At 44.6% G+C, this 27,928-nt stretch overlaps 1 protein-coding gene across 2 annotated transcripts in view; it reads right to left on the bottom strand.

The window, feature by feature from the left end:
* POLD1 (DNA polymerase delta 1, catalytic subunit) overlaps positions 1 to 27,928 on the bottom strand; it is a 509,877-nt gene that overhangs the window by 396,886 nt on the left and 85,063 nt on the right. For both annotated transcript variants that reach the window (XM_085616214.1, XM_085616215.1), the window contains exons 6-8: positions 17,601 to 17,769; positions 16,676 to 16,790; positions 15,768 to 15,897 (exon numbers count right to left, since the gene is read on the bottom strand). In XM_085616214.1, the coding sequence (XP_085472340.1) occupies positions 15,768 to 15,897; positions 16,676 to 16,790; positions 17,601 to 17,769 (414 nt within the window). The remainder of the gene's footprint in view (positions 1 to 15,767; positions 15,898 to 16,675; positions 16,791 to 17,600; positions 17,770 to 27,928) is intronic.

Consider the following 27,928-nt stretch of genomic DNA (forward strand, 5'->3'; position numbering starts at 1 on the left):
AGGTTAGTGACTTGGGATTTTTTTACGCACTAGGGACCAGTCATCTTTTGACGGTCACCTTAATTTTATTGCACAGTGAGATCGTGGGTCTACTTTTCTTTGCTTTAATAATTTTTTCATCTTGATATGTCCAGCACATTCTGGTATTTCAGGACAAATAAAATCTCTTCCTTATTTTCTGACTTTGGAAAACTTTTTTCCTTTTTCCTTTTTTTCTTCTTGTTCTTGTTTCACACACTTTAATTTGTAAGGACTCCTAAATAAGCCCTTTGGTTAAAGTGATCCCCTGTAAATGGGGCTATCTCGATATAATAATGTGAACATTATACATGAGACCATGTTATTGTTTTCACCGCCTTGAGGAAGTCACTTGGTGTGACGAAACACGTGTCGGCTGTTGTGCATTCGGATCAAGACTGTAAAGCTGTAAATACCCTTTATAAATCGCCTCCTTAATGTCATGCTTGTCTAGGGACATGGGTCTTTATGGAAAGCAGTGATGTTTTACACAATGTCACCTTAAATTAAAAAGAAACATCTTTTGTATAAATCCATCTCTGTTTATTGTCAGTGACATATTAACATAAAATGTATGCAGTTTGCTTATAACGGTTGCACATAGAAAAAACAGGATATTACTTTTGAGTGCCGGGATACTTGTATATCATTTTAAAACTATTCTGTCTGCCCTTGATGCTGGGAGGCCTTATTCATTAGGGCACTAAGCCTTGGCGTTCGCAAAGTTTCAGTCTTCAAAGAACAAAGTATATATTTTCATCAATACGCATATTTTGTTTACTACCTTAATATACTGCAATTAGTGGCTTTCTTGACAGTCGCTCAGACAAGGTCAGGTCGCCAGACACTTTCAGGAAGCAAGTAAGCCACTCCACAAATGATGTCATGCCGTAGGGTTCACCTCTGAACAACCCTATGCTACAGAAAAACCGTCACGGAGGAAGGCATCTCGGCAGTCCTGGTTGCTGCTCTCCAAAACCCTGTCTAATTTGTCAGTCAGTTCTGCCGGTAACATCCCACCCTTTCCTACTGTTAACAAGGGACACACACGCAAGCCTCAGTGACGTGACCCTTCTGTCTGGGCCCCAGTACTTCTCCAGGACATTACATGCGCCTGCAGTTCAGTGAGCATCAAACAGTCGCGCAGCGTGGACACAGCTTTCCAGGCAGAAGTGCACCTACAGCTGCTGTCAGTCAGGCCTTGCAGCAGTGAGCAGAGCTTTGACCATGAGCAAAATATAGTGCTGCGCTAATGAGCACACAAGGAGTCTAATGTTTGCATTCGGCAAACCCAAGCGCACTGCAAAATGACATTATTTAACTAAAATGTTGAAAGGTTTGATCACATCCCCGTTTCTTTTATCACGAAGTTTCACAGTAAATCACCAACGGAGAAGACAACAGATATGAATCTTTCAATTAAATCACGTCATCCGGCTCCCCCCGGAGGTGTCGCCCTCTTAATTCTTATATCTGTCTACACCGCCCACCAAGTCCCAGTTAAATGTGCAGCTTCAGCCTGGCATGCTGCCCTTCCATATACCCCTCAAAGCCAAAATATGTTTTGTGAATTACAACAGAAAGATAACCATGGTGCTGCCGACGCGCTGGTGAGATTGGCAGAATCTAAGCTGTTACATGCTGTTATAATATTACTAGGGGGATATGCCTGTTCTTTGTCTCCCTTCTATGACTGTCTGTGTCTCTCTCTCCTTCCGTACTGTCTATGTCTGCACTAGCTTTTCAGTGTCTCTTTACGATCTCTCCGTCTTATCGCTTTATTGGGGACTGCTGTCTTCCAATCCAATCCAATCTCTTATCCTATTTTCGCCTAGTGGTCTCATTCCAGTGTCTACCCTCTTTGTTTTAATCTTTGCCTTCCCTTCTCCGGCTACATTTTTTCTTCCCTGTTATTTATAGTTTGCACCTTCTGCATAGTGTATCTTCTCTTCGTTCACTCTACTGTCTCCCTATATTTCATTTCACTTTTTTAACTCAGTTTACATGCACGTCAACTGCGTTACGGATTTCCCTATTTGTCTTGCTGTTTTTAGGTCTCGCCTTGGCCACTAGTAAAGCAGCAGCCTCAGTGAATGTTTTATAATGTAAAGATTTTTATTGCGAGCGTATAGCAGCCAAGTTTAGACACCTGCATTTGATTTCATTTTATCTTGTGCCATGTGCTTACATTAAAAAAAAAAAGAGAGAGAAGCAACGAAAGCCCCGCCTTTTGGGTTTGTCAATGCTGGATACGTTTATGTGATTTTAAGGGTGCACAGCTGAGTGAGCGCTGTTGGGGCACATGAGCTGTGTGTGCACCCGCCTCTCTCCTTCACACTGGAAAGAACGCACGTTGTATGATGCTGGCAGGACAAGCGCTCTCTGTCTCTGCTTCTTGGCACTACATTTGCAGTTTTATAGAGTGTGCACTCGACCCGAAGGGATCAGAGCGCTTTATATGAGCACTAGTTAAGTTACAGAAGGACACATTCACTTTTGCTAGGCAGGCTTTAATAAGGCACGTGAGTGAAAAGTCAGAGGTCCCTGTGATCAGAACGCTTGTGATTGGAGGGTTTGGTGTAGATTTATTCCCGTCTCCTCAAATAATTATACAATGTACCGTACAACCGAAAGTCTTGCTATTAAAAAAAGCCCACAAGTAAAGCAGCCGCCTCAGTGAATGTTTTATAATGTAAACATTTTTATTGCGAGCATATAGCAGCCAAGTTTAGACACCTGCATTTGATTTCATTTTATTTTGTGCCATGTGCTTGCATTAAAACAAGCATTTGCAATGCAATAGGTCTCGCATTTACACAAGTTTGAGCTATTGGCATTGTAAATAATGCCTTTTTTTATGTTTTGGTTTTTAAAACATAAATAAAAGGCATTGCCATTTACAATGTCAATAGCTTGAACTCGCATAAATGCGAGACCTATCGCATTGCAAATGCTTGTCAAATTCTGAGTTTGTGCTTCTATTGACCAAGCGCTCAAGTTATACTGCTAACCAGTATGGATGACATAACAATCCAACAATTTATAATCCTCTGGATGTAACATTTCTTATACACGGATTTACGAACGTATGATTGATTGTCTCTGTGTAATGTGTGTGTGATGCAAAGGGCTCTGACACCCTATACTGGCATGAGTGACGCAATATAACTAATTAAATGCCTCTGAGAGCGAGAGTGGTCATGGAGACTTGAAGGGCACTGTTAAAGGGTGGTGGGGAGGGAATCCATGGTGAAGGTGGTCATTCGGAGGCGCCAACAAACATTGTTGTACCGAGCGCCACCAGCGCTAAAGCCTGTCCTGCTCAAGGGTCAAAATTCTGACTGATGGGTTGTCGAGGAAATGGTTTAGGTCAGAGTACACTTGCAGCTGCCTTGTCACCTGCCTTTTGAAGATCTTGCAGAGGCATGGAAAGTTGGAGTTGGACTAAAGTTTGTTAAAATCTTTTCTGTGAATGTTTTTATTCTCCTGGAGTGAGGTGATTATAGCATGCTTCATGAGGTCAGGCACTTCTCCAAAGCGGAGGGAGGATCTTTTTTTATGGTGTCTAGTGCAATGGTGAGCAGTATCGATTTTAAACACGGGCTGGACATGGAACAATAGCTGGATGCTTATATTTTCGCAGCAAAGCCTAGCATCTCATCCGTCTCTAAATATCCAAAGGGGTTAAATGTAGATAGTACTAACAGTGTAAGTAAGGTACGGGGTAGAAAAATAGTAATATGTCAGTCAATTAGTCTTTATTCGATTCACATCATAAAAGACATAATACACATATTAAAAAGACAATTCATATATAAAAGAATACAAATTACAATACACAATAAAACTTCTAAAATCTTGGGACATAAAAAATGTAAATTGATAAAAAAGGTAATCACAACATGGTAAAACATAATGTGAGACACGCCATTTGATATCATAATCCAGATAAAATACTTATTGGTAGCGGCAAGGTCTTAAGACACAAATCAAGATTTAAGTTTCCGTGCCCTAAGAACCCATGCCCAACTAATAAATTTGGCAACGCCTATTACTATGGGTTTTGATGTGTCGGTTTTCAGGATCCTTCCATCGACCTGTGCAGAACGAGTGCTCATTAATCTGCAAACGGGTCGAAGCCAAACACGTCGAGGGAGTAAGTAGGTTGGGCAACAAAAGAGAAAATGATCCAAGGATTCAGTCATATCTACACAAAAGGGGCACTTGTCACTACCAAGAGGACTCCAGCTTTTGGTGAGGCCTCGCAGTGGTAGGGCACCCACTCTAAACTGGTGATACAATTTGCGATCAAAGTGCTTCAAAATGGTATCCCAGTAGCTTTCATAGACAGACTCATCCTTTAGAAATAAAAATGAAGCAGTCATTAAAGACCCTATAGAGGAAACATATCTCTTATTCTTAATAAAATCCCAATAGGCTTCCTTTAGGGCATTTTTTGATGGAAATGCCGCAGTGTCCAGGTGGGTCCATAAGTCACCAAACCCAAGATCTATCAACAACGATTTAATACCAGACAACCAAGGAATCCTATGCGAACCCACCAGCCCTTTAACCTCCAAAAGGGCATTAGCATAGGTTGATAATTCAGGTGTGGTCCACAAGCGGCGCCAAAACGCCAGGGGTCTGTACCCTGCCAAGTCCTCAATAGGCTGGATTCCCAGATCATATAGTAGGGGGATCCGCGGAGTGGATTGTGGAAGACCAATGGCTGACCGGAGAAATTTGTTCTGGGCTGTCGTCAGCCTAGATAGGTTACTGAAACCCCAAATCTCAGCGCCGTATAAGATGGCAGGCAGAATTGAATATGCTACTTACCAGTATGCATCTGTTCTTGGCATGTAGGGCTGCTGACATTCATATCTGTGCATAGATCGCCGCCTAGTGTTGGGTCCGGATGTTTGCACGTTGTTGTCCTGGAAGAGTCTTCGAAGTATCCTGAGATAGGTGACTCCTCCCCTGGACCACAGTGCGCATGGGCATCCTCTCCATCCTCAGATTGTTTTTCGCCATTGTGGCAGTGATGGAGTAGATACAGAAAGTGATGACCATGCTATACAGTAATTCTGAGAGCTGCAGCTGCTACAGGCGCCGGGGAGGAGGGTGGGCGATATGAATGTCAGCAGCCCTACATGCCAAGAACAGATGCATACTGGTAAGTAGCATATTCAGTTCGAGGCATGTGGGCTGCTGAATTCATATCTGTGCATAGAATACATAGCAGTACCTCCCATTAGCGGCGGCTACCAGTGCCAGCTGCAGCGGTCTGAAAAAGAGTTTTGAGAACAGCCTGTCCTACAGCTGCCTGCTGTTTTGAGTGTACATCTACACAATAGTGTTTGGTAAATGGATGTATAGTGGACCATGTGGCTGCTCTACATATTTCCTGTAAAGGAATGTTTCCCAGGAAAGCCATGGAGGCCCCTAACTTACGTGTTGAGTGGGCTCGTGGGGGAATCGTTAATGTGCGTTTAGCCTTTTGATAGCAAATTTGAATACATTTAACGATCCATACCTGCTTTGGAGATGGCGTTGCCTTTGTGTTGTGGAGAAAAGGCAACGAAAAGTTGTTTTGTCTTCCTAAAGCCTTTAGTTCTGTCTATATAGTACATGAGGGCTATTTTGACATCTAGTGTATGGAGCATTCTTTCAGCGACATTTTGTGGATTCTGAAAGAAAACAGGCAGTTCAATAGTTTGATTCATGTGGAACTGTGATATTACTTTAGGCACGAATTTGGGGTTGGTACGTAGTACGACCCTGTTTGCGTGAACCTGTATGAATGGCTCTTAAATGGTTAGTGCCTGGAGTTCACTAACTCTTCTCAACGAAGTGATTGCCACTAGGAAAGCTACTTTCCAGGTGAGGAATTGAATCTCACATGAGTGGAGAGGTTCGAAGGGTGGACCCATCAGTCGGGTGAGGACCAAGTTGAGGTTCCACACTGGTGCTGGTGGGTGTCTTGGGGGAATTACTCGTTTAAGTCCCTCCAAGAAGGCTTTGATGGCAGGCACTCTGAATAAAGAGAGGTGCTGCCTGTTTTGAAGATAGGCTGCTATTGCGGTTAAATGGATACGTATTGAGGTGTATGCCAGATTGCATCGGTATAGGTGCAAGAGGTAACAGATTATGTTTTGAATGGATGCGTCTAGCGGGTTAATGTCATTGTTATTGCAATAAATGACAAACCTCTTCCATTTGGCTGCATAGCAAGCTCTGGTAGTGGGTCTCCTAGCTTCCTTAATGATCTCCATACAGTCAGGTGGCAGGTTTAGGTAGCCAAACTCTAAGACTTCAGGAGCCAGATTGCCAGGTTCAGCTGTTGCGGATCTGGGTGCTGAATTTCTCCATGGTTCTGCGTCAAATGCGCGGGTTTGATCCGCAGCCTTTGATGCGGCACCACGGAAAGTTCCAGAAAGGCGGTGTACCATGGCTGGCGTGCCCATGTTGGAGCAACCAGGATGAGTGTCAGTGAGTGCTGTCGCAGTTTGCGTGCCACCAGCGGTATCAACGGCGCTGGGGGAAAAGCGTACGCAAATCTGCCGGACCAGTTCATCCATATCGCATTGCCCTGCGACTGTGGATGTGGGAACCTGGCGGCAAAGCTTTGGCATTTTGCGTTTTCGCTTGTGGCGAATAGGTCTATCTCTGGATGACCCCACTGTTGGAAGTACGGTTGGAGTACTGACGGGTGTAGCTCCCACTCGTGCATCTGGTGGCTGTGTCTGCTGAGCAGATCCGCCATCTGGTTGTCCTTGCTGGGGAGGTGTTCCGCCATGAGGAATATGTTCCTTTGAATGGCCCACTTCCACATGCTCTGAGCCAGATGAGACAACTGTGGAGAGTGCGTTCCTCCCTGCTTCTGTATGTAGTACATGGCAGTCATGTTGTCCGTCCGGATCAACAGGACTTTGTTGCACAAGTGTACCTTGGAGGCTTTCATTGCCAGGAAGATTGCCATCAGTTCCAGAAGGTTGATGTGCATCTTCTTTTGTTGTATTGTCCATAGTCCCTGCACTGTGTAATTGAGTACATGAGCTCCCCATCTCTGGAGAGACGCGTCCGCTGTCAGTATTATTTGTGGAACAGGCTCGTAGAACGGTCGGCCCTTGCAAAGGTTTTGTGGATTCCACCAATGCAGAGAGTTTTATGCCCGACCGCTCACCAACACTAGGTCTTTTAATTGCCCGTGAGCCTGATTCCATTGATGTGCCAAGCACTCCTGAAGCAGGCGCATATGTAGTCTCGCGTGCGGGACTATGAAAATGCAGGAGGCCATCATGCCTATCAACTGCATGAACACTCGCACAGGAAGGGAGTGTTGGGGTTTGAACTTTGAGATCAGCATTTGCATGCCGTTGATCCTCACTAAATTTGGCTGAGCTGTGGCTGCCAGAGTGTCTATGGTCGCACCTAGGTACTGTTATATGTGTGCGGGTTGGAGATGTGATTTTGGGTAATTTAGTGAGAATCCCAGACTGTGAAGAAGGTGAATGGTTCGGGACATGTGGCTGGCACATTGCTGGGCTGACTTTGCCTGAACAAGCCAGTCGTCCAGGTAAGGGTAGACGTGAATGTGTTGCCTCCGTAGATGTGCAGCCACAGCAGCTAGGCACTTTGTGAAAACTCTGGGTGCTGTTGTCACGCCGAAGAGAAGGACTTTGAATTGGTAGTGCTGCCTCTGAATAGTGAACCTGAGATATTTTCTGTGTGACGGGTGTATGGGTATGTGGAAATACGCATCTTTGAGGTCGAGCGTGGCTAGGAAATCTCCCTGTCTGAGCAGCGGGAGAACCTGCTGTAAGGTGAGCATGTGGAAATGCTCTGAGAGAATGTAGTGGTTGAGGGGTCTCAGGTCTAGTATAGGTCTGAGTGACCCGTCCTTTTTTGGGATTAAGAAGTATAGAGAGTACACCCCTGTCCCTTGCTGGTGGACGGGCACGACCTCTATTGCGCCTTTTTGCAGCATACTTAGCACTTCCTGCTGTAATAATGCTAAGTGCTCTGAGGACATAGGACGGTGCTTTGGCGGTATTGTGGGTGGAGTGGAGGTTAATTCGAGGCAGTAACCGTGTTGGATAACATCTTTGACCCACTTGTCCGTGGTGATGGTATTCCACGTGGACAGGAACCGCTGGAGTCTTCCCCCGACAGGTGTTATGTGGTCGGGGGGAAGAGAGAGGGCGTCACTGTTTGTTTTTGGGGGAGGACCTGGTATTGCCGTAACCGCGTCCTCTGCCCTTTGTGCTGGAGCCACGATATCCACCTCGGGTGTTTTTATCGTAGGTACTCTGTGTGCCCCCTTTATTGTAGGTTTGCTGTGACCCCTGTCCTCTACCCGCTCCTCTATTTCCGGGGCGACGAAAGGAGCCACTACGAAATGTCTGCGTTTGCAGAGCCCCCATTGAATTTGCAGTGTCTGTGTCTTTTTTGATCTTTTCTAGGGAGGTGTCAACCTCTGGTCCGAATAAGTAGTCGGGGTTGACAGGCTGATTGAGGATGTTATTTTGAACCTCAGGTTTGAATCCGGAGATTCGTAACCAGGCGTGTCGTCGTAGCATGACGCTGGTGTTTATTGCTCTCGCAGCTGTGTCGGCGGCATCCAGTGCACACTATGCGTTTGTGAGAAGTTGTCCCTCCCTGATGAGGAGCTCCGCTGCCTCTTTGTACTCGTCTGGTAGATGTTGGAGTAGGGACTCTAACGTGTCGTAGTGTGAGCGATCGTAGCGAGCTAGGAGCGCCTGTGTATTGGCAATGCGCCATATGTTTGCCGCCTGGGCTGCAATCCTTTTGCCGGAGGTCTCTAGCACCTTGGACTCTTTGTCCGGGGGAGGAGCATCACCAGTTGTCTGCGAGTGTGCCAGTTTGCGAGCGTTAGCAACTACGATGGAGTCCAGAGGTAACTGGCCTCTAATGTACGTAGGGTCCCCAGGTGCGGGCTTGTATTTTTTCTCGATCCTGGGGTTTATGACCCGTGCCCTGGTTGTTTCCTTGAAAATGTCCTTTGCTGGTTTGAGGACACCTTTCAACATGGGCAGAGTCCTTACAGTCCTCTCTGAGGATGCGAAAGTGTCCACCAAGAAATCGTCCTCGATTGTGTCTGAGTGGAGTTGCACTCCATGATTGGCTGCGGCACGTTCAATGAGGGCGTTGAATGCAGCAGTGTCCTCTGTGGGAGATGTTTTTGCGCCATAAAGCTGCGTGTCCTGGGTATCTAGACCGGCACCCGGGTCTACAGGGTCATCCCAAGCTTGATCAGGGTCCTGCTGGCCTTCAGGGTCCATATCCCTGGGGTAGGGGAGTGCGTCGGAGAGAAGGACTGTGGATCTGGGTAAGAGGTGTGGAGGCGTTCATAAAGAACTGGTTCCGATTCCGCCGGCAGTTTTTGCTTTAGCGGGATTCTGTAAGAGTCCAAAGCCTGCTCGGAAGTGATCTTCCGCTTTCGGAGCATGAGCCTGCCGGTGTCGGCGTCGATGAAGTGGGACGGGGATGCCCCAGTAGGAGAGTGTTCAGTAGATGGGGATCTTGTCTGGGTGACACGTGTTCTGATCTCGAATAGTTTTGGCACCGTGGATGGCGGCAAACCAAAGGTGATGTTGGTTGGTGCCGAAGGTGCCTTTTGAGCCTTTTTCGGCTCGGAGCCCGACGTGGCCTGGAGGGCTGCCTTTTCTCTGATACGTTGCAAGGACGCTGCAACTTGTCGCACCGAGAACTCCGACGGTTGTTTGGCGCCGAGTGGTTCTGTAGAGGTAGGAGTGGACTTCTTTGAAGCCACAGGGTCATCGAGTCGAGGAGAGGTAGTAGCGGTCGACGACGTCGATGATTGGACCGTAGTCGCTGCTTTCGAGGTGGATTCCGATGGAGCGGCCATTTTAACCTTGGTGGTCGGTGCCGATTGTTTCGGTGCCGGGGGCCGAGGCGCTTTGGTGGTACCGATGGCCTTTCTCTTTGGATCGGTGCCGACATCGGCTGCAGCGAGTTCGGCACCGAAGTCCCTTTTGGTGCGGTCGGAGCCGACGGTTTTGGCTGGCGTCGAAGGTGTGGTGGTCCTCGAGCCGACCAGTGTCAGTTTCACTTTCGGTTTCTGTTGAACCGGTGCGACGATTGGTTTCGGTTTCGTGGAAGGGAAACCAGTCTTTTTGGGTAATAATGGCTCTCGCTGGATGTCCGAGGCCGGGCCAGAGGGAGGGGCCGAAGAACTGCGGGATTGATCTCGGGTAAGGCCCGAAGGCGATCCCTCGACCGGAGCCGTAGACTGACGCACTTTGATAGCCTCCGTTTGGACGGGTAGGCCCTGCTCGTCACCAGAGCTACCTTCTTCGGCCCCTAAGGCCTCATCGTAGTCTCCTACCTCATCGTCGGCTTCTTCCCTGTGAAAAAGCTCTTCATCTACGTCTTCCGATCTGGAACCGTGTTCGGAAGCGGGCTGGAGGGTATGTTTTCCACGCTTTCAACATCTTCGTCCTCGGTGCTGAAGATGTTGGTCGGGCCGGTGCCGCTTGCTGCGCTTCTAGTCTCGCGGCTCGTCGATTCCGGAGAGTCTTCTTGGATCTGAATCGGGCACAGGCCATACATTTCGATTCGTCGTGATCCGGCGAGAGGCATTTGTTGCACACCGGGTGGACGTCGATATGTGGATATTTCGCGTGGCAAACAGGACACCGCTTGAATGGGGTCCTCGATTCCATCGTCGATGTAGGGTCGACGGTCGGATGAAATGGATCCGAAAAAGTTGTTAAGGTCGCTAAACTAGCAAGTAAACTGTCGATACCGATCGGGAACAGTACCGACGAAACCTAAAGGCCTTTTGGCCTGAAAACTAAATTTTCCTAACTTGAGTCAAGATAAGCACATCCGAACCCAATGGCGGAAAAAAACAATCTGAGGATGGAGAGGATGCCCATGCGCACTGTGGTCCAGGGGAGGAGTCACCTATCTCAGGATACTTCGAAGACTCTTCCAGGACAACAACGTGCAAACATCTGGACCCAACACTAGGCGGCGATCTATGCACAGATATGAATTCAGCAGCCCACATGCCTCGAACCTTAGAGCCATAGATCTTCATTAGGGGAGCCATGGGTTTGGTGAGTGAATGTTTATGCTCTTTCAGCAGGGCTCCACCTAGTTGGGCATGTTTAAGGGCGAGAAGATCCAGCTGATGAGACCAGCTGCATGTCTCGCTAAAAGTAACCCCCAAATAAGAAAACACGGCCGTTTGATCCAGACTGACTCCATCCAGACACACCTGCGCCTTAATATGTCGAGATCCTCGGAAAACCATAAACTTGGTTTTCCCAACGTTAATTTCCAACTCATGTTTGCGACAAAAGATCTCAAAGCGAGACAGGGCTAACTGCAAGCCCTGTCTCGTCTTCGAGATCAGAAGAGTATTGTCAGCGAACATGAGAAGGGGGATCTTCACACCAGCCAAAGAAGGGGCATCAGTAGGGGTATTAGCAAAATAATTTATAACCCTGTTAATGAATAAAGAAAACAATGTTGGAGCGAGCACGCACCCCTGGCGGACACCTTTAGACACTTTAAATTTGTCCGTCACCTCCCCTGGTTTGCCCCAGCGAACACGGGCATACGTATTTTCGTGAATAGTAACCAGGAGGGATACCAACTCTTTAGGCATGCCCATCCCCAAAAGCGCTTCCAATAACTTGTCCCTCGGCACAAGGTCAAACGCGGACCTTAGATCCACGAAGGCCGCATAAAGCTTACCTCCCCCCAAAACGACTTCCTTCCAATAGAGGAGTACAACCCTGAAAACTTGGTCCAGGGTCCCTATATGTGCACGAAACCCCGCCTGGAGGGGAGACAGTACATCAAAGTCAGACATCCAGGTTTGAATGCGACCCAGTACAAGGCGGGCTATAATTTTTTGTACTGCGTCAATAAGACTAATGGGTCTGTAGTTGCCCGGGGCAGAGCGATCGCCTTTCTTCTAGATCGGCAATATCTCTGCCCCGAGCCAGTAATATGTTAATGATCGCTGCAGATTTTGGTCTGTTTTTGATTCAAAGAACTCAATTAGGTTAACATTTCAAGAGTCTACAAATATTTTTTAAAAATCTGACTAATAAAAGGCATGTAAATAAAAACGCTGCTGAGTCATTCGATTCTTTACCTGTACAGCTTCTAGAAAACAAAATGATCAGCTAGGCAGTTCTCAGCAAATGCAGAAGGTTTCTTACATTTGATTGGGTGCCTCATTAATACGTTTTTGCAGATAAGCCTTTTTGACTTTCTTGATTGCTTTATGGTAGCTTCTCCTTTCTATCTTGTATACCGTTTTGTCCTCTTTGGTCTTTGACTTGCACTATTGACATTCAAGTTGAGATAGGGTTGTTTTAGCACGGCAGTTTGAAGCTAAACCATTTGTCAGTTGCTTTGATGACTTGTTTTGGTTTTCTATACTTGACAGGAGCTAGGACATCAAGAGCAGATGGTATGATATCAATATGGCTAATCCAAAAAGGATGTAGGATTTATAGAATCTGATTGTTTAATTCCAACAGTGATGTATGTCGACTCAAAGTCTTTTGTGATAACTTATGGAACAATGTGTAAGCAATTGTAAGGATACTGCTGCTGTAGCAGGTGATGGCATGTTAAGCTGTATAAGTTGATGAAGAGAAAGGTCTCTCCATATTTATGTCTATACTGCTAAATTTGAGAGCTTAGGTTCACATGTGAACAGCAGATCAAGTGTATTCCAAGTTTCTCATTGCCTGTTGGAAGCTGAAGGCCGTCCATTTTAGGTTTTCAATCTGGCAGGTCAGCACATGGATGGAAGTCTACAATGATCAAAACGTTGCTGTCTTTTGTCTGTAGGTGGATTGCTTAACAGTGTAGTAAATCAATTCAGCCATGAAACCAACATAGAGTGATGGAGCACCAGGCAGCTGAGCACTCCGCGATTAGTAGGTAGAGTTGGGATGTCGCTGCTTGTCAAGTCGGTAGCACAGACTACACCTATCTCTACCCCTTTCTTAAGATTCTGCTGAAGGGAGATCAGGTCGTTCAGGGAACAGATAGATGTTTCTAATAGTCATATCTTAGCAAAGCCAAATGTGACAGATGAAATGATGAAATTAGATAGGAGGTCATGGATATCAAGTGTGTGGTTTAAGGCGGATGGGGCAATAATAAGACAGGGTTTTAAGTGTGAACTGAGCACGCCTGGAGGGTTGACATTATTTATAGTGCTGGGGTGCAACATGAGATTTTATTGAGCCCTGGCTGGTTCAGAATTGGCAACAGAAGTAGGTCATATGGTTGGATAGGTGTCAGGAGGAAGTCAACCCAAGGAGAGGAAGCTGCCTTGGTTTGATAGGTTCTTTAACTCATCCAACATACAGCCAACAAATACACACAGAGGCAGTCACGCCCCTGCATGTTATGTTGCAAAGTGCCACAACAGGGGTCCATTGTCCAATCTTCAATAATGGGTTAAAGTTTTACTGCCCCATACTGAAAAATATCGGATTCGTTTCCTTTTTTATATCTCAACACCAAAATCCACTTCCAGATGGAATACAAACCATACTACCACCAGATCCAGCCGGGACCACATATTACACTGAACAAAGCCTCATTTGCATTTTTGAGCCAAGACTGAGATTCAGGTGCTGGAGGAATAGAACTTAATTGGCGCTTGACTGACCTCCACCTTGGGAGCAGCCTTAAAAATACTGCATATAGTAAGAACCTAGGAGAGCTGTACGACTCCAAGCATGTATTCGTACTCCCTAAATCAACGCAGTGGTCAAGGGGTTCAGCCATCATCTTTCTTCTCTAATGCGGAAAATCCTGCTTCTGGTCAAAAGCAACCACAAGGCAGAACCTACAAGAGATTTGCTGATGGTAAGCCAGGACTTTAATAAACAGCAGGGCTCCAAAAGGAATTGATGAAGATGCAAATACTTCAAAATCACGATGCCAGGATGAGCTTGAACTGAACGGGACAATCAGATAAAACCAGCTTTAAAAGGCACTTCACTGGTTCCTGGATCAGTTTACCATGCACAAAGACAGCTAAGGTAAAGTGCCAGGAAATTTGCAACCCACTCTGTTGTGCACCATCTAGGACTTTTTGATCACAGCGGGGCCGCACACCTAAGCAACCAGCGAACCTAAAGTAGCAGAAACAGAGGGAGATCCCTAGGAGCCCTGTACACCAAACTCTGTTGTGCACTGAAACATTGCATGAAAGATGTTCTGAACTACGTGTTGTTCAAAGAAAGATTAAATTTAAATATGGCTCAAGCGACAACCTTTGAACCACCAACTGACCACAACACGAACGCCACTTACTTGTATCTCTCCATTCCCCCTAATCACGACCTAGACGACATTTAATCCTATCCCACACATCACCTCTGCCCATAATCATATAGAGACAACTTTGATCTGTGTAACCCTAAGTCAAGATCTTAGCGGTGCATAACATCTATTTTCTATATATAGATATGTTGCTTGCTGTAATGAACCCGTGGAAATAAATAAAAGTTTTTAAAAAACATGTAAATATGGACATATTCAGACTTGCTTTTAACTAAACTGTCTAAAACAAAAGGTCACGCTAAACATCGCCAGATGACTCCTTTTGACGACTGGATAGATGACTGGACTCTAACATGGCTAGTAGCAATGCCAGTGCCATAAATGGTATGGGTAGAATGTCTAAATTAATCTGAGCCACCTTTAATCACTCTGAGCCGCATTCCAGTACATTGTGTTTAGCCCCTTGTGTCACTCCAGGCTTATTTTCTACTCCAATAAGAACAGTCCAGCCCGAACTGCCTGGCCAGGATCCCTCTGAATGGGATAACAAGGGCACCAAGGTGGACAGTTCAGAATAGTGGTTGTTCTTATAAGGGTGGGACCAAGACTGATTTACCTTTGGCTGGACTCTGAATGCTTTCAAGTTAGTGAGAGTAAACAATAGACTGGAATGCAGGCAGAGCTATTGGCAGTGGGTGAGATTAATTGAACCGATCCATCCATCACTCTAGCTTTTATAAGTATGCACAGTCTGCAACATCCAAAGCCTATCGCTATGAAGTGACTGAAAAGAGACATACAACACTTTACAAAACTTTAAATAAATAAATAAACCCACATCATGCATAAGACTAGAAAATCAGTCAGCTTTCTGAAGGTGTATATTCCATGCACATGCATCTGGAATACAGACAATATTGATCCATGACTTTACATACACACACCAGGTGTCGGATATACACTATACAGTGGGTGAGGCCCCAAATGTTATCTTGCATAACTGCAGAGTGAGTGGGACACACTGTTCTTACGTAATTCAAGCAAAGATTTAGGTGATGGTCAGTATCATCTTATCTGGCTTTTGTGAGAGCTTGTTTGACACACAGATCCTCTTACCTAACCCTAAAAAGGGTACACATGATATACAGTATGTTCTTATCTTTTTGCAGTGAGGATTCCTAGGAGGCATTGCAACCCATTACCGTGTCCGCATGTGGTTCAAGATCATGATTACTTTTCGAATCCCAATGTGGGTGCGTTACAGGCTCTGTCCTTATAACTAATTCAAATAAGTATTTGGGTAAGGACTACTATAATCCTTACAGAATGCCAGTTACGGTTTGGGTGAGGTGCTTGTCCTAGTAAAGGTGTGGGTGAGCCCTACACGAGTTGACTATTTCCCAGTGATATATGGAAGAGGTCCATGACCACCTTACCTTTCCTCCCAGCGCACTCAATATCGAAGCTCAGAACACGCATCGGGGCGATCTTCTGCCATTCACCCTCTGCAGGATGGCTGATAAAATCCGTCCAGCTGATGTCCACTTCGAATTGAGACAGAGATACCTGCGCAAAAAGAGAGGGTTTATTAGACACACTGACAATGCGGCCATTTTGAAACTCACTGACAGGATAGAGCATGCAGTGAAAGTAAAGGCACATAGTTAAAGGAATTATGACAAGATACCGTCCAAATTGGAACATTGACACTTTTGGATACATTATAATTTACAGGGGAATACAAGCACCCACAGCTAGACCGTGAAAAGGAAAACCTACAGGCATTGCTAAAGACCAAAGCCAATGTAAGGTTACAACTACTGCGTACAAATACACTCCTTGATCCCAAACCAATAAGACAGAGAAGCAAGGTGGCAACACAGGTATACATAAATACATGTTTTATTATGGAATAAACACATTAACTCCGAAGACCTATGTCTTATTATCATTACAGGCACATGGAAACACATGTCCATAGAAAAATAAGCGTGCCTGCCTAAAGACTCACAAACATGCCTAAACGGACAAACTTGCATACTTTTAGGTATTTCTGTGCACACAGCATTCTTTAAAAGGTGCTAACCATCCAGTGGATGGATTCACAATACATCCCAAAATACCAGCAGACATCATCAAACAAAGCAACATGGCGATTTTTGATGAATGGCAGAGATGCATGGCTGGGTAAAGAGAATCCTTCAATGCACTGGATGACCCCTTTAACAATTAAAAACATCAACCCTCCACATGTATGCTACACACAAAATTATGCTTGAATTCTGACACATACATGCCTTCATAATAGTACACAAATACAAACATACACATGCCTCTAACTTACCTTGCCTGGATTATCTTTGGAGTTGTCACCGTAGGATACCTCTTCTCGCAGTCGGTACTTGCCCGCAGGAAGTTCGATCCAGTTACATCCAACAACGTCACTGTCCACCATAAACCTGCAAAACACCAAACCAACGAAGAGCATGGAAATGAATTCATGAGCAAAAAACATAGCAGCTGATAGATCTAGATTGCCCAGATCAAAGGAAACACACTCTATAGAGATCTATACCATGTTAGATAAGATGGAATACCTGCCCCATAGAAACAAACTATGATTAAGAAAAAACATCTTCACTTATGAATGGATTAGGGGACAAGTAAGGAAAGTTATCCAAGAGGGAACCTATACACTGATCAATCAAAGGCGAACACCTGCCCCATAGGGACCAATACTGTGTTGAAGATGGCGAATGCTAGCCTTTTTTTCAGTGCCCCATGGGAATGTTCTTATGTTAAAAAATCAAAGCCTGCACCATAGAGGATTACATTGCGATTAGGAGGAACACTTGCTCCATAAGGACATATACAGCATTTAGAAGGGGACACCTGTTGTACAGAGATCCATATAGGTCTCAGGATGGAACCTCTATTCAATAAGAACCCAAATTGTATACAGGAGGGAAAACCAGCTCCTACTGTGTTCAGGAAGGAACACTGCCTCGTCCCGACCCATATTATATTCACTGCAGAAGTAATACCTGCCACATGGGATCCTTCTTTGTGTGCCCTGTGGGAGACTTCCGCGTCTCAAGGGAGAACATCTGCCGTTTTGGTCTTTTATTTTGTTATAAAGGAAATACATGCCACATACAGACAAATATTAAACTAAGATGGGAGCAGCAGCCCATGTGTTTTACTGAATTGGCATACTGTCCACAGTGTGACCCCAGAAATGCATGTGTGAGGCCACCAAGGCTTTCTACCTGATTTCAAAGTCGATGTTGGCCTCATAAGCCTGGTAGCAGTGCAAGGGGAAGGGTCCAACACGGAGACCCATCTCCAGGAGTCTCTTGGCTGGCGCGATCAGTCGCTGAAGTGCCATTGTAATCTTCAAGAAAGGAATGATGCGCTTTCCATGGTATCCATAAATATCTGTAGAAATTAGAAATAACTTAGAAGAGGAGACAGGATTCTGCTGAGGGTAAGTCTTCACCATTACTTTGAGGCAGGGGTTCACATACAAGGTTATGGTTCTACAGTAAAGGGGCTGCATACATGGACAAATGTCTAGCAAAACAGAACTGCAACCACAACCAGCCACAAAAGCATAGGAGCAAGATCTATGTCCAGGACCATTGTGACAGATTCAGTTGGTCACCCAATGTACCAGACTTCAAATACAGTCTTCAAGGAGCTCTCAGGAGCAGTGGCATATCAAGGTAACCTGGTCTCTAATACAAGGAAAATGGACATCCTGACTCAACAGTAAAATAAATCTATAAATGGGGTACTCCTTGTACACCTAGGCCAATGCACCAATTACTGCTCTGCGCCTGCTCAGAACTTCCCAGCTCTAAGGAGAGTCTCAAACATGCCTCACCAGAGCAAGTCTATAAACTTAACACAGATGGAAAAATCCAGCATCACAAACAGCAACAGAAAGTCAGAAATTTGCAACTAGAGTACAATCCAGTAGGTCAGTCATCAAGATGTTGGCCATATAAATATAGTTAGAGTAATTACTTCTAGCAGAAGTTGTCAGGCTTAAGAGTGGTCAGAGACAGATTTTTACAGGAGGGAGGTCAATGGAGACAGCTTGTTTAAAATCTTGATTTGGCAGTGAAACCTCCGCGCTTCGGTTCCTTCAAATATCCACCAACAAACTAAGCATTATTGAGGGACAATATGTTGATGCTTAAACCAAAGAAAACCAAGCTCCTTCTCATATAACCGAACCATCAGAATACAGTTGCTGGAGGGTGGGTGGATGGGTGGGTGGTAGGGAGTGGGGGGCACATGGCTAGCAAGACGGCTGGCTAGACCCTGCAGTGTGAGCTCCGTCTTACTCACTCATCAATCCAAAGACTATCATGTACGGTGAAGTGCATCGAAGGGCGGTATGCTGTGGTAAATAATTCTCCTTTACCTGGACTGAATTTGATACAGGAACATTAATAAAATAGCTCAGTAAAATGAGAGGCAGAATCCGTGGTATTAGAGGTTCGGAATGGGCTTTATTCCATTAACTCGATTATAATCGGTTGCTCAAATGTTCCGTCACCACGAAGGTTCAGGAAGTGAAGCACACACATTATTGACATGAAATAGCTTTTATAGTTCATACATTACAATGAAGCGAATACAGTAGGCGTAACAATTGATAGGGAAAATGACGATTTGTCTACGTAACCGAAAATGGGTGTAATAAGGAGTAAAAAGGAACATAATTGGTTATGAGATCATATATAGGTGGATCTATAAGATAATATTTGGCATAGATGCGCGCGCAGCAGCATGACGTGTAATTGACGTGTAACTAGGGGGTGAAGGGGACTTGACATTTAGCTTTACATGTGGAGACGAAAAGTCTGGGGTTATGTCAACCTAATCCCAAATCATATCTAACATCCTATGTTTAAAGAACTATGTTATCCACAAGGGAAGGACTCTCGGACAGAATCTATTCTATACTGACTGTGTGTGCGTGTACAAGCGTCTAAGTGTCTACACTAAATGCGAGGGCAGGAATCTTCCATAGTAACAGGGCTATGAATTACTTGTATTAAGACAGAGAAGCCGGGCTTTTTGCTTGGTAGCTGGAAGAATGTTTACTTAAACTACTAGGCAGGAATGCATCGGCTGAGGGGGAAGCAGATAATTCGAAGGTGAAATACAGTTCTTGGCAGAGAATAGGCTGATGTCAGGCTTCGTGAGCCGCGCAGAGAATGAGACAAAGTTCATGGTCACAGATGCAGGCTCAGACTGGAGCTTTCAGAGGCAGAAGGCAAGAAGAGTTTTGATGACAGAATCAGGGCCTACTTGCCTGGACTGTAAAATGGCATAAGTGAGCCATATAAAGCCGGTGGCCTTTTGTACTTAGGAATGGAATATCCGGCCTATTCATGGCGGATCTGACAGAGAACATGTTGACGGTGGACGCACATGTATTTGCGTCTTCATAACTGGAACTGGAGGGAACATACATGTACTTGTAACATGCATATAGAACCGTTGGGGTCCAAGATAGGGGACATAACTGACCAGAAAAATCCATATTTCCACATTCCCTCCTTGTCCCCTACTTGCCCGTTAAGAGATATCAATCTTCATTAATCCATTGATCTGTTCATATAGCATCATTTGTTCTTCTTTCTTCTTCCGGAATCTTGAATGAAATCTTGGTGGTGGAATACACGATGTGGCACACAGACCACAAATCGCTGGTCCACATTGTAGACATAGACAGCAACTGAATAGTATGAGAAGGCCAATACCTAGGAAGGATAGAACTCTCCATCCCCAGGCTGATATCACATTCCAAAACCAACTGGACCAAGTCCAGGTGCCTGGGTTCTGGTGTATCTGGCTTACAATCTTGTGAAGGCGAGTTATAGCTTTATATACAGATGGCGAATTCTCTGGTATGAATACGCAGCAGCTTGATCCGATGACCCTACAAGCTCCGCCTCTATCAGCCAGGATGACGTCAAGGACAAGACGATTTTGAAGCACAACAATCCGCATAGCAGACTGCTCTTCCGTTAAATTGCCTAAGGCGGAAATAGTTTCATTCACTACTGCTTCAAGTGTTCTAGTTAATCTACGTATCAACTTGCTATTAGTAACAGTACCTATATAGGGAAAGATGCCTTTATTGAAATCTACATACTTGTCCCATGCTGTCTCAGTATAATCGACAATTGGGAGATCTCTCCGCTCTCTATTGTGTACTAAATGAATATTTCTATAATAATCAGGAGGAGCTAGGAAAACAGGTGGCAAAAGGAATGCAATGTAGCAGGTACAATCCCAATCTAGAGGTAGACGCATATATGCAGTCTGACCACATATAAAGTAGGAGTGGCGATAAGCTCTAAATGAAGATTTGCCTTGATCACTGAATTCTACTGTAGTAGTGCATTTACTATGGCCCATATGTATGGAACCAACCTTTCTTACACACAATTCACCTTTTGCTGGGAATACTGACATGGTGGGTAAGACTAGTTCAACTTCGGATACGACATTTAGAATCATGAGATTAGGTGTAAAATTACCTAATCCATATACTTCATTTTCTAGATCAGTTCCTGTTCTTTTGGGGCGACCCTCCTTGTCAGGGTAGCAGACCTTGAGTAAAACTAGGTTTAGGTTTCCCCATACCCATTGATCTTGGTAAACTGCTGTGTCTGAGTCTATGGAATTGATTAAACTAAACCATGCTCCACAGGAGCCATTATGTGTAAATGGATGTGGAAAGAAAGGCAAGACTCCTTCATAATTCTGATAGGGAGGGAGTCGGCCACACACCCAACAATTAGTTGCATTACTAGTCTGATGGGAATGATGTAACATACTAATGAAAGTGTTATTGCGCAGCGCAAGTCTATAGGATAATTCATGCGGGGGTAAGTCACTAAAAGAATGTTCTGCAATAACATTGTGAACATTTCTGGCAATAGGGTAATATATGTGCAACAACATACTGGTAATAATTATTAAAAGACTTAAGGAAAACAAAATTAATAATGTCCCTATACAATGGCTACGCAGTGATTTACAATACGCCTGTCGTTTCATCATTTTTCGCGACTGTTCATGATTCAGGTCTAGAGGATACATGTCAGAGACAGATTCAACCGCTTCACCTAGGAGAGGACTTAAACAATCAAATCGTCTGACGTCCTAGGCCTCAACTTAACTTTATAGAGTTGGCTTTCAGTCTTTTCAACCAAAGGAAGTTTTGAATCAGTCTGTGAGGGAGTGCAGGGCACAATGTCTATATCCGAGGATTGTCCATGAAATTTCTTGATATGACTTGAATGAATCCAGCCCTTGCGGCCCTCGATCTTCACGGCTGTTCTTGTGGTCAGCAGAACCAACTTGGGTGTCTTCCACCTGGGCTCCAGCTGAGTCTTTCGGTCGAAATTTTTCACAAACACAAAATCCCCCGGAACTACGTCATGGGGTTTCACCTCAGTGTTGTCGGGAAATGCTGCAGCTACCTGTGAACGACAAGATTGTAGTGCAGACATCAAGGAAGCCAAGTAATCTGTCAGCATATTACAGTCAATATCAGTTATTTTGCGTGGTACAGGCGTCCCCCACATATTTGGTGGTCTGCCGAAGATCACCTCATACGGGGATAGCCCTGTTCGAGAGTGCGCTACCATTCTCATGTAAAAAAGTGCAACTGGTAACGCTACTATCCAGTCGACACCTTTTTCTCGGCATATTTTGGACAGTCTGATTTTCAGTATCTGATTATGTCTTTCTACGAGACCTGCTGCCTCGGGGTGTCGGACACAGTGGAATTTCCACTGATATCCTAGCAGAAGTGAAACATGTTTCATTAATTCGGATGAGAACGGCTGGCCGTTATCTGAGTAGACAACACGTGGTAAACCGTAGCGTGGGAAGAATTCTCGAACTAACTGTTTGGCAGTAGTCGGGGCAGTGTAATCTGAAACCGGGTATGCCTCCGTCCAACGGGACAGAGCGCAGACAACTACGAGAACATATTTGAATCCTCAACATCGTTCCATCTGGATATAATCCATCTGGAGGACTTCAAAAGGGTGATCAGGAGGATGAAATCCACCCTGTTCTACGGGAACGCTTTTTCCTGGGTTGAACTGGCAACAGATCATACAGGTACGGACTTTTTGTTTGGCTGCTGCTCGTAAATGTTTATTGAACCAAATGTGTTGAATGCTGTCTAGCATAGCTTTTTCTCCTAGATGGGCTGGGCTATGGATAGTGTTAATTATAACTTGGACCATTGAATCAGGAAGGAACCATACAGACTTTTCTTTCATCATCCATCCTTGGTCCGTTTGGATCCCTCCTAATTCAGTCCATTTCTTTATTTCGTCTGGTGTAGCATGTGTCTGTATGTCAATTACGTCAAGAGTAGGATCTTTAACTGTCATACAATGTGTCGGCATCGGGACTATTGTCTTTGTCATGTCGGATGTTTGGGTTTGAGCAGTCTGTTTAGCTGTTCTGTCGGCTAGATCATTGCCTTGAGAAATGATATCAATAATTTTCGTATGAGCTTTACATTTCATAATTGATATTGCAGTAGGTAGATGTATTGCATCTAATAAGGCATGAATGAGGGGTCCGTGCTGAATGTGGGCACCATGGGAAGTTAAATAACCTCTCTCTCGCCACAGCACGCCGAAGTCGTGTACGACTCCGAATGCATAACGTGAATCAGTGTATATGTTGACTTTTTTACTTGTGGCTTGAATACAGGCTTGTGTCAGAGCGATAAGCTCTGCGGCTTGAGCTGACAAAGTATTAATACGATTAGTTTCAATGACTTCAGTATCTGTTGTGACTGCATAAGCAGCCACCAACTCTCCTGTACTTGTTCTCATACATGAACCATCTACATACAATGTCAGGTCTGGATCTGACAATGGAACATCTGTCAAGTCTTGTCTAGGTTTCGTCGTTATAGTAATAACTTCAATACAGTCATGGGCTAGTGGGTCTGTTCCGGTTACTGGCAAAAGTGTGGCAGGATTCAATGTGTTACAGCGTCTGATTTCTATGTGTGGCTGAAACAATGTAAGTTCGTACCCTGTAAGTCGTGCTATAGTCAAGTGTTGTGTTTGCGTTCTATTTACAAGAACCTCTACTGCATGTGGTACTTGAACTGTCAATGGATGTCCTAACACTATGGCATCGCTTTGTCTAATTGCTAAAGCTGTCGCTGCTACTGATTTCAGGCATGCAGGCAAAGCCTGAGCTACGGGATCTAATGTACTAGAAAAATAAGCACATGGTTTGTGTGCTCCTGCTTGTTCCTGTGTGAGTACTGACAAAGCAGTACCTCCGCGTTCTGTAACAAAGAGTGTAAACTGTTTTCTGTAACATGGCGTTGCTAAAACAGGTGCTCGACATAAAGCTTTCTTTAGGCTTTCAAAAGCTTGCGTATGTTCCTGGGTCCAAGGGAGAACAGTCGATGTGGCTGCCTCCTGTGTTGTCAACTGAATGAGTGGTTTTGCTAGAAATGCATATTGCGGAATCCACTGTCTACAGTATGAAGTGAGGCCTATGAAAGCCCGCACCTCCTTTTGTGTCTTGGGTATTGGCATGTTAGCTATTAACTGAATGCGGTCTGGTGTAAGCTGCCTTCCCTCCTTGGACAGCGAGTGTCCAAGATAAATAACTCGCTGGACACAGAATTGCAGCTTAGAAGGGGACACCTTGTGCCCCTTTTCGGCTAGAAATTGTAAAACTGTCAGTGATGCTTTTTCACATTCAGGTTCGCTTCGGGCGGTGATCAGCAGATCATCGACGTATTGAAGCAGAGCCGTGTTAACTGGCATGTGGATACTGTCAAGTTCTCGTTTCAGTGCTTGGCTATAGATGCTGGGGCTTTCTGTAAATCCTTGAGGTGCGCGTGAGAATTTAAAGCTACGTCCATTTAAACTAAATCCGAATAAATATTGGCTTTCCGGATCTATTGGGACGCTGAAAAAGGCATTCTTGAGATCGATTACAGTAAAGAATGTTGCTTCGGAATCAATGGCTGTCAGTAATGACGAGATATCTGGGACCACAGGGAATTGTGGCACAATGCATTTGTTTAATTCGCGTAGATCAATAACCAATCGATATACTGGCGGGGCCTTTGGATCTGTTCGTTTAAGAATCGGAATTATCGGTGAATTACATATATTGGAGTTGTTTTCTACAACCACTCCTTGGGCAATGAGTTCGTCAATGATTTGCAGTAAAGCCATTACAGCATCTGGGGGTAACTTGTATTGTCGCATTCGTGGTAGCACCACTCCTGCCTTTAATGTGACTCGATATGGTGTAATATTCATGCATCCAACATCAGTAGGGCCTTGTGCCCATAGATGTGTGGGTAAAGTCTGTAATCGGGGATCCATGTCTCTAGACACATAATGACCTTTAAAATCACGTAAGAACAATCTTACTCCTTCCGGAGAACAACATATTATGGCTCCTAGAGCTTTTAACGTTTTTATTCCTAATAGATTTTCTGGACATGATTTAGTAAGCAACAAGTCGGTAGTTCGTGTCAAAGGTCCTATCGTAAGTGGAAGAGGCTGTGATACTTCATTAACAATAGGCTTTCCTGAAAAACCAAGGGAAATATTCTGTGAGCCTGAGAGGGGTGCCCCTGGAACTTCACTACGTTTTATTGTTGTTCGACTTGCCCCTGTATCGAGTAAAAATTTTCTGTCTTGGCCTAATAGTTCACTATGTACATAAGGTCCTTCTTGATCTACAGGGATCTCGATAAGGGGTAAGTCAATTTCCCTCTCTAGGCTTTTTCATGCGTAACGCTGGTACTCAGGATATTCATACTGTGCGGTCTGATACATTTGTCGTGTTGTTGTCTGTGTGGCAGTAACAGGCAACGGTGGTGCAGCTGGCACAAACTGTATTGGCTGTTGTGCGGCTGGCATGGCCTGGGCATGCTGCATAGCTCCTTGTTCATTCTGATCTTGTCTGAGTGGCCGTGATCTTTCTTGTGTTTTACCTATGGCGATATTATGTTTTAAAACTGGACAATCGTGTACATAATGACCTGGCTTTTTGCAATAATTGCATGTCCTTTTTACAGGTCCTGCTGAATCAGAATGTGTCATACCCTTCTTATGTCCTTCAGCTGGAACTGTCTGGGAAACTAACATTTTCATTTTCGTGTCTTTCATGCGTCTGTGTTCATGTTCTTGTTCCTCTCTAATTCTGTTGTGATGGTATTGTAACATTTGTAACATTTGTGATGGAGTGTTACCTTGCCAGGTACTCTCGAATTTTAATACTCTATTCTTTACTGGGGGCAGGGCATTTTCTACTAATTTTGTTACAAACAGATGTGGGTATGATTCGCTACTTGCTTTTATGCCACTATTTATACCAAAACATTTTTCAAATCGGGCATAGTAATCACTAGTGTCCTCATCTTGCTTCTGTTTACAGGCTGAAATTGTACCCCAGTCTTCCTTTTTCGTAGTTAATAAACGCGGCAGTACCTGTACTAGTAATCCTGGTAATGCCTTAGTTTTGTCCCCAAGCCCTGCTCCTGCAGTTCGGGCCTTTTCTTCTGCTTCTAATACTGACCATTCTATCTTTTGGTCTCCTACCTCCCACTCTTTTTCCTTGAGTTTCTCATAAATGCCAGCAGGCATCAATACCTTTAATATTGTCATAATGTCGGGGTAGGTATACTCTTCCATGAGTAACATGTCTTTAATTTCTCGGTGAAAACCCGCTGGGTCTTTGTCATGACTGGGTACCACTTTCTTCATTTGTAACAATTCTATTTTCGATATGGGCGTATATACAAATACGCGTTTAAACTGATTGTCCTCGCCCTTTATTGGGTGCACTTCTCGTAAGGGATTCTGTCTATCTATGTGATACGTAGTTCTTTCCTTGACGGGCAATGGAACATGTTCTGAACATACAAAAAGAATATATTGCTGTCTTGATTCTAGAATTTCTTTAATTAATTTAGTACCTGGACCTCTCCATCTATTCGTGAGTAATTCAGTCAATATGTCGGGTAAGGGACCAGGATCTGAATGTTGACTCCGATATAGTATAATGAGTTGTTGAATCATATAAATCCCAGCTAACCTCTGTTCATCTGGGGTGAGATTCAAGAATGTGCGTACTACTGTATCATCACTATATTTTCCGGGACTGTCCACCCAATGGACAGCTGCCCTGGCTAAATCTTGTTCATCCATAGAATCGAGGAAATGATAACCCCTTCGTTCTCGGAGTAACTTGTCAGCTGTTTGGAACGAATGCTCGTTAGACCTTATATGGACTATGGGTGTTGGGAAACCCCTGTTATTGTCTGGACATATCGGGCGTATCGGATCAATAAGACATCTCGTACTATTACAAGATCTTCTTTTACCTACATAGGCTATAGTTTCTGACTGTCCTGTGGGCAGTCCTGACCCTTCTTCCTCGCTTTGTTCGAACTGGTCTACCTCTAATCTCTCTTCGTGTAGGCGTTCTATTTCTCTACGGATCTTTCGGCACATGGCTATTATACAATTTTGCTTATCATGTCTCCCTTCTGATATATTCTGGCTCCATCGGGTAAGAATTTGCATTGCTTCCGGGTCTACCCCCGGTCGGTCTTAATTTCTGATCACACAATTTATGAGGAAACGCAACAGTTCCCCCTGTATCTCCACTTTCTGGTATTCCATAGCTCTGTTAATACATTCTGGATCTCGCCCTGTCTGGACAAAATGGTATATTTTATCTAGATGTGCAGTCATTTCTGGTAACTTCCCTAAATACACTGCGGCTCGTCTGATACGTAATGATGCTAGGGTCATTTCGTCCTCTTTTCCAGGCACAGGGTCATATCTACAATCTATAAGAAGTTCCTTAAGCGCACGGGCACTAATGAGTTTGGGTGTACGTGAATGTCCTGACTCTTGAAATGTAAGTTTATTTATTCTGGGTGGCGTAGAAAAAATATTGGTAGCACCTCCCGTAGCCCCATCTGGGGTGTCGGGTGTGAAAGGATTCGTTGAACGTGATACAGCAACTATAGGTGTGGACACAGCTATAGAAGCAGCTGTGGGAACAGATGTAGAAACAGATGTGCTTGCCAGAACTTGTGACTGTAGAGATATGGGTGCCGGATCTTGGCGTTGAACCTCCCTGACAGGCGGTCTATGTGGGGCGGAATTAGCATACTCGGGAGCTGCGTCATCTAAATATGAGGAAAGAAAAACATCTTCTGCTGTTCTAGGATGCCCCTTAGGATGTACCTTTACTGGGAACAATGGGGTTGGCAAGTCTTTCGGCATTTCTGGGGTAGCCTTAGGTAATCCTTCGGCCAGAAGGGGATACATACCATTCATAAGGGCATTTCTTTGTCTGTCTACTTGTTCTGATTTCACTCGGATACCTTCCTCAATTAATAGATTTTCTTGAACTTTATTGGAATTCTCTTTACTCTTCTCTTCCTGTCTACGTGCTTTTTCTGTTCGTCTATGTGATTCCTTACGCCATAATTCAATGGCATCTTTTTGTGACTGTCTGACTTTCCTTTTCCATAACTCTT

The sequence above is a fragment of the Triturus cristatus genome, chromosome 7 (assembly GCF_964204655.1).
Source record: "Triturus cristatus chromosome 7, aTriCri1.1, whole genome shotgun sequence".
Taxonomy (NCBI): domain Eukaryota; kingdom Metazoa; phylum Chordata; class Amphibia; order Caudata; family Salamandridae; genus Triturus; species Triturus cristatus.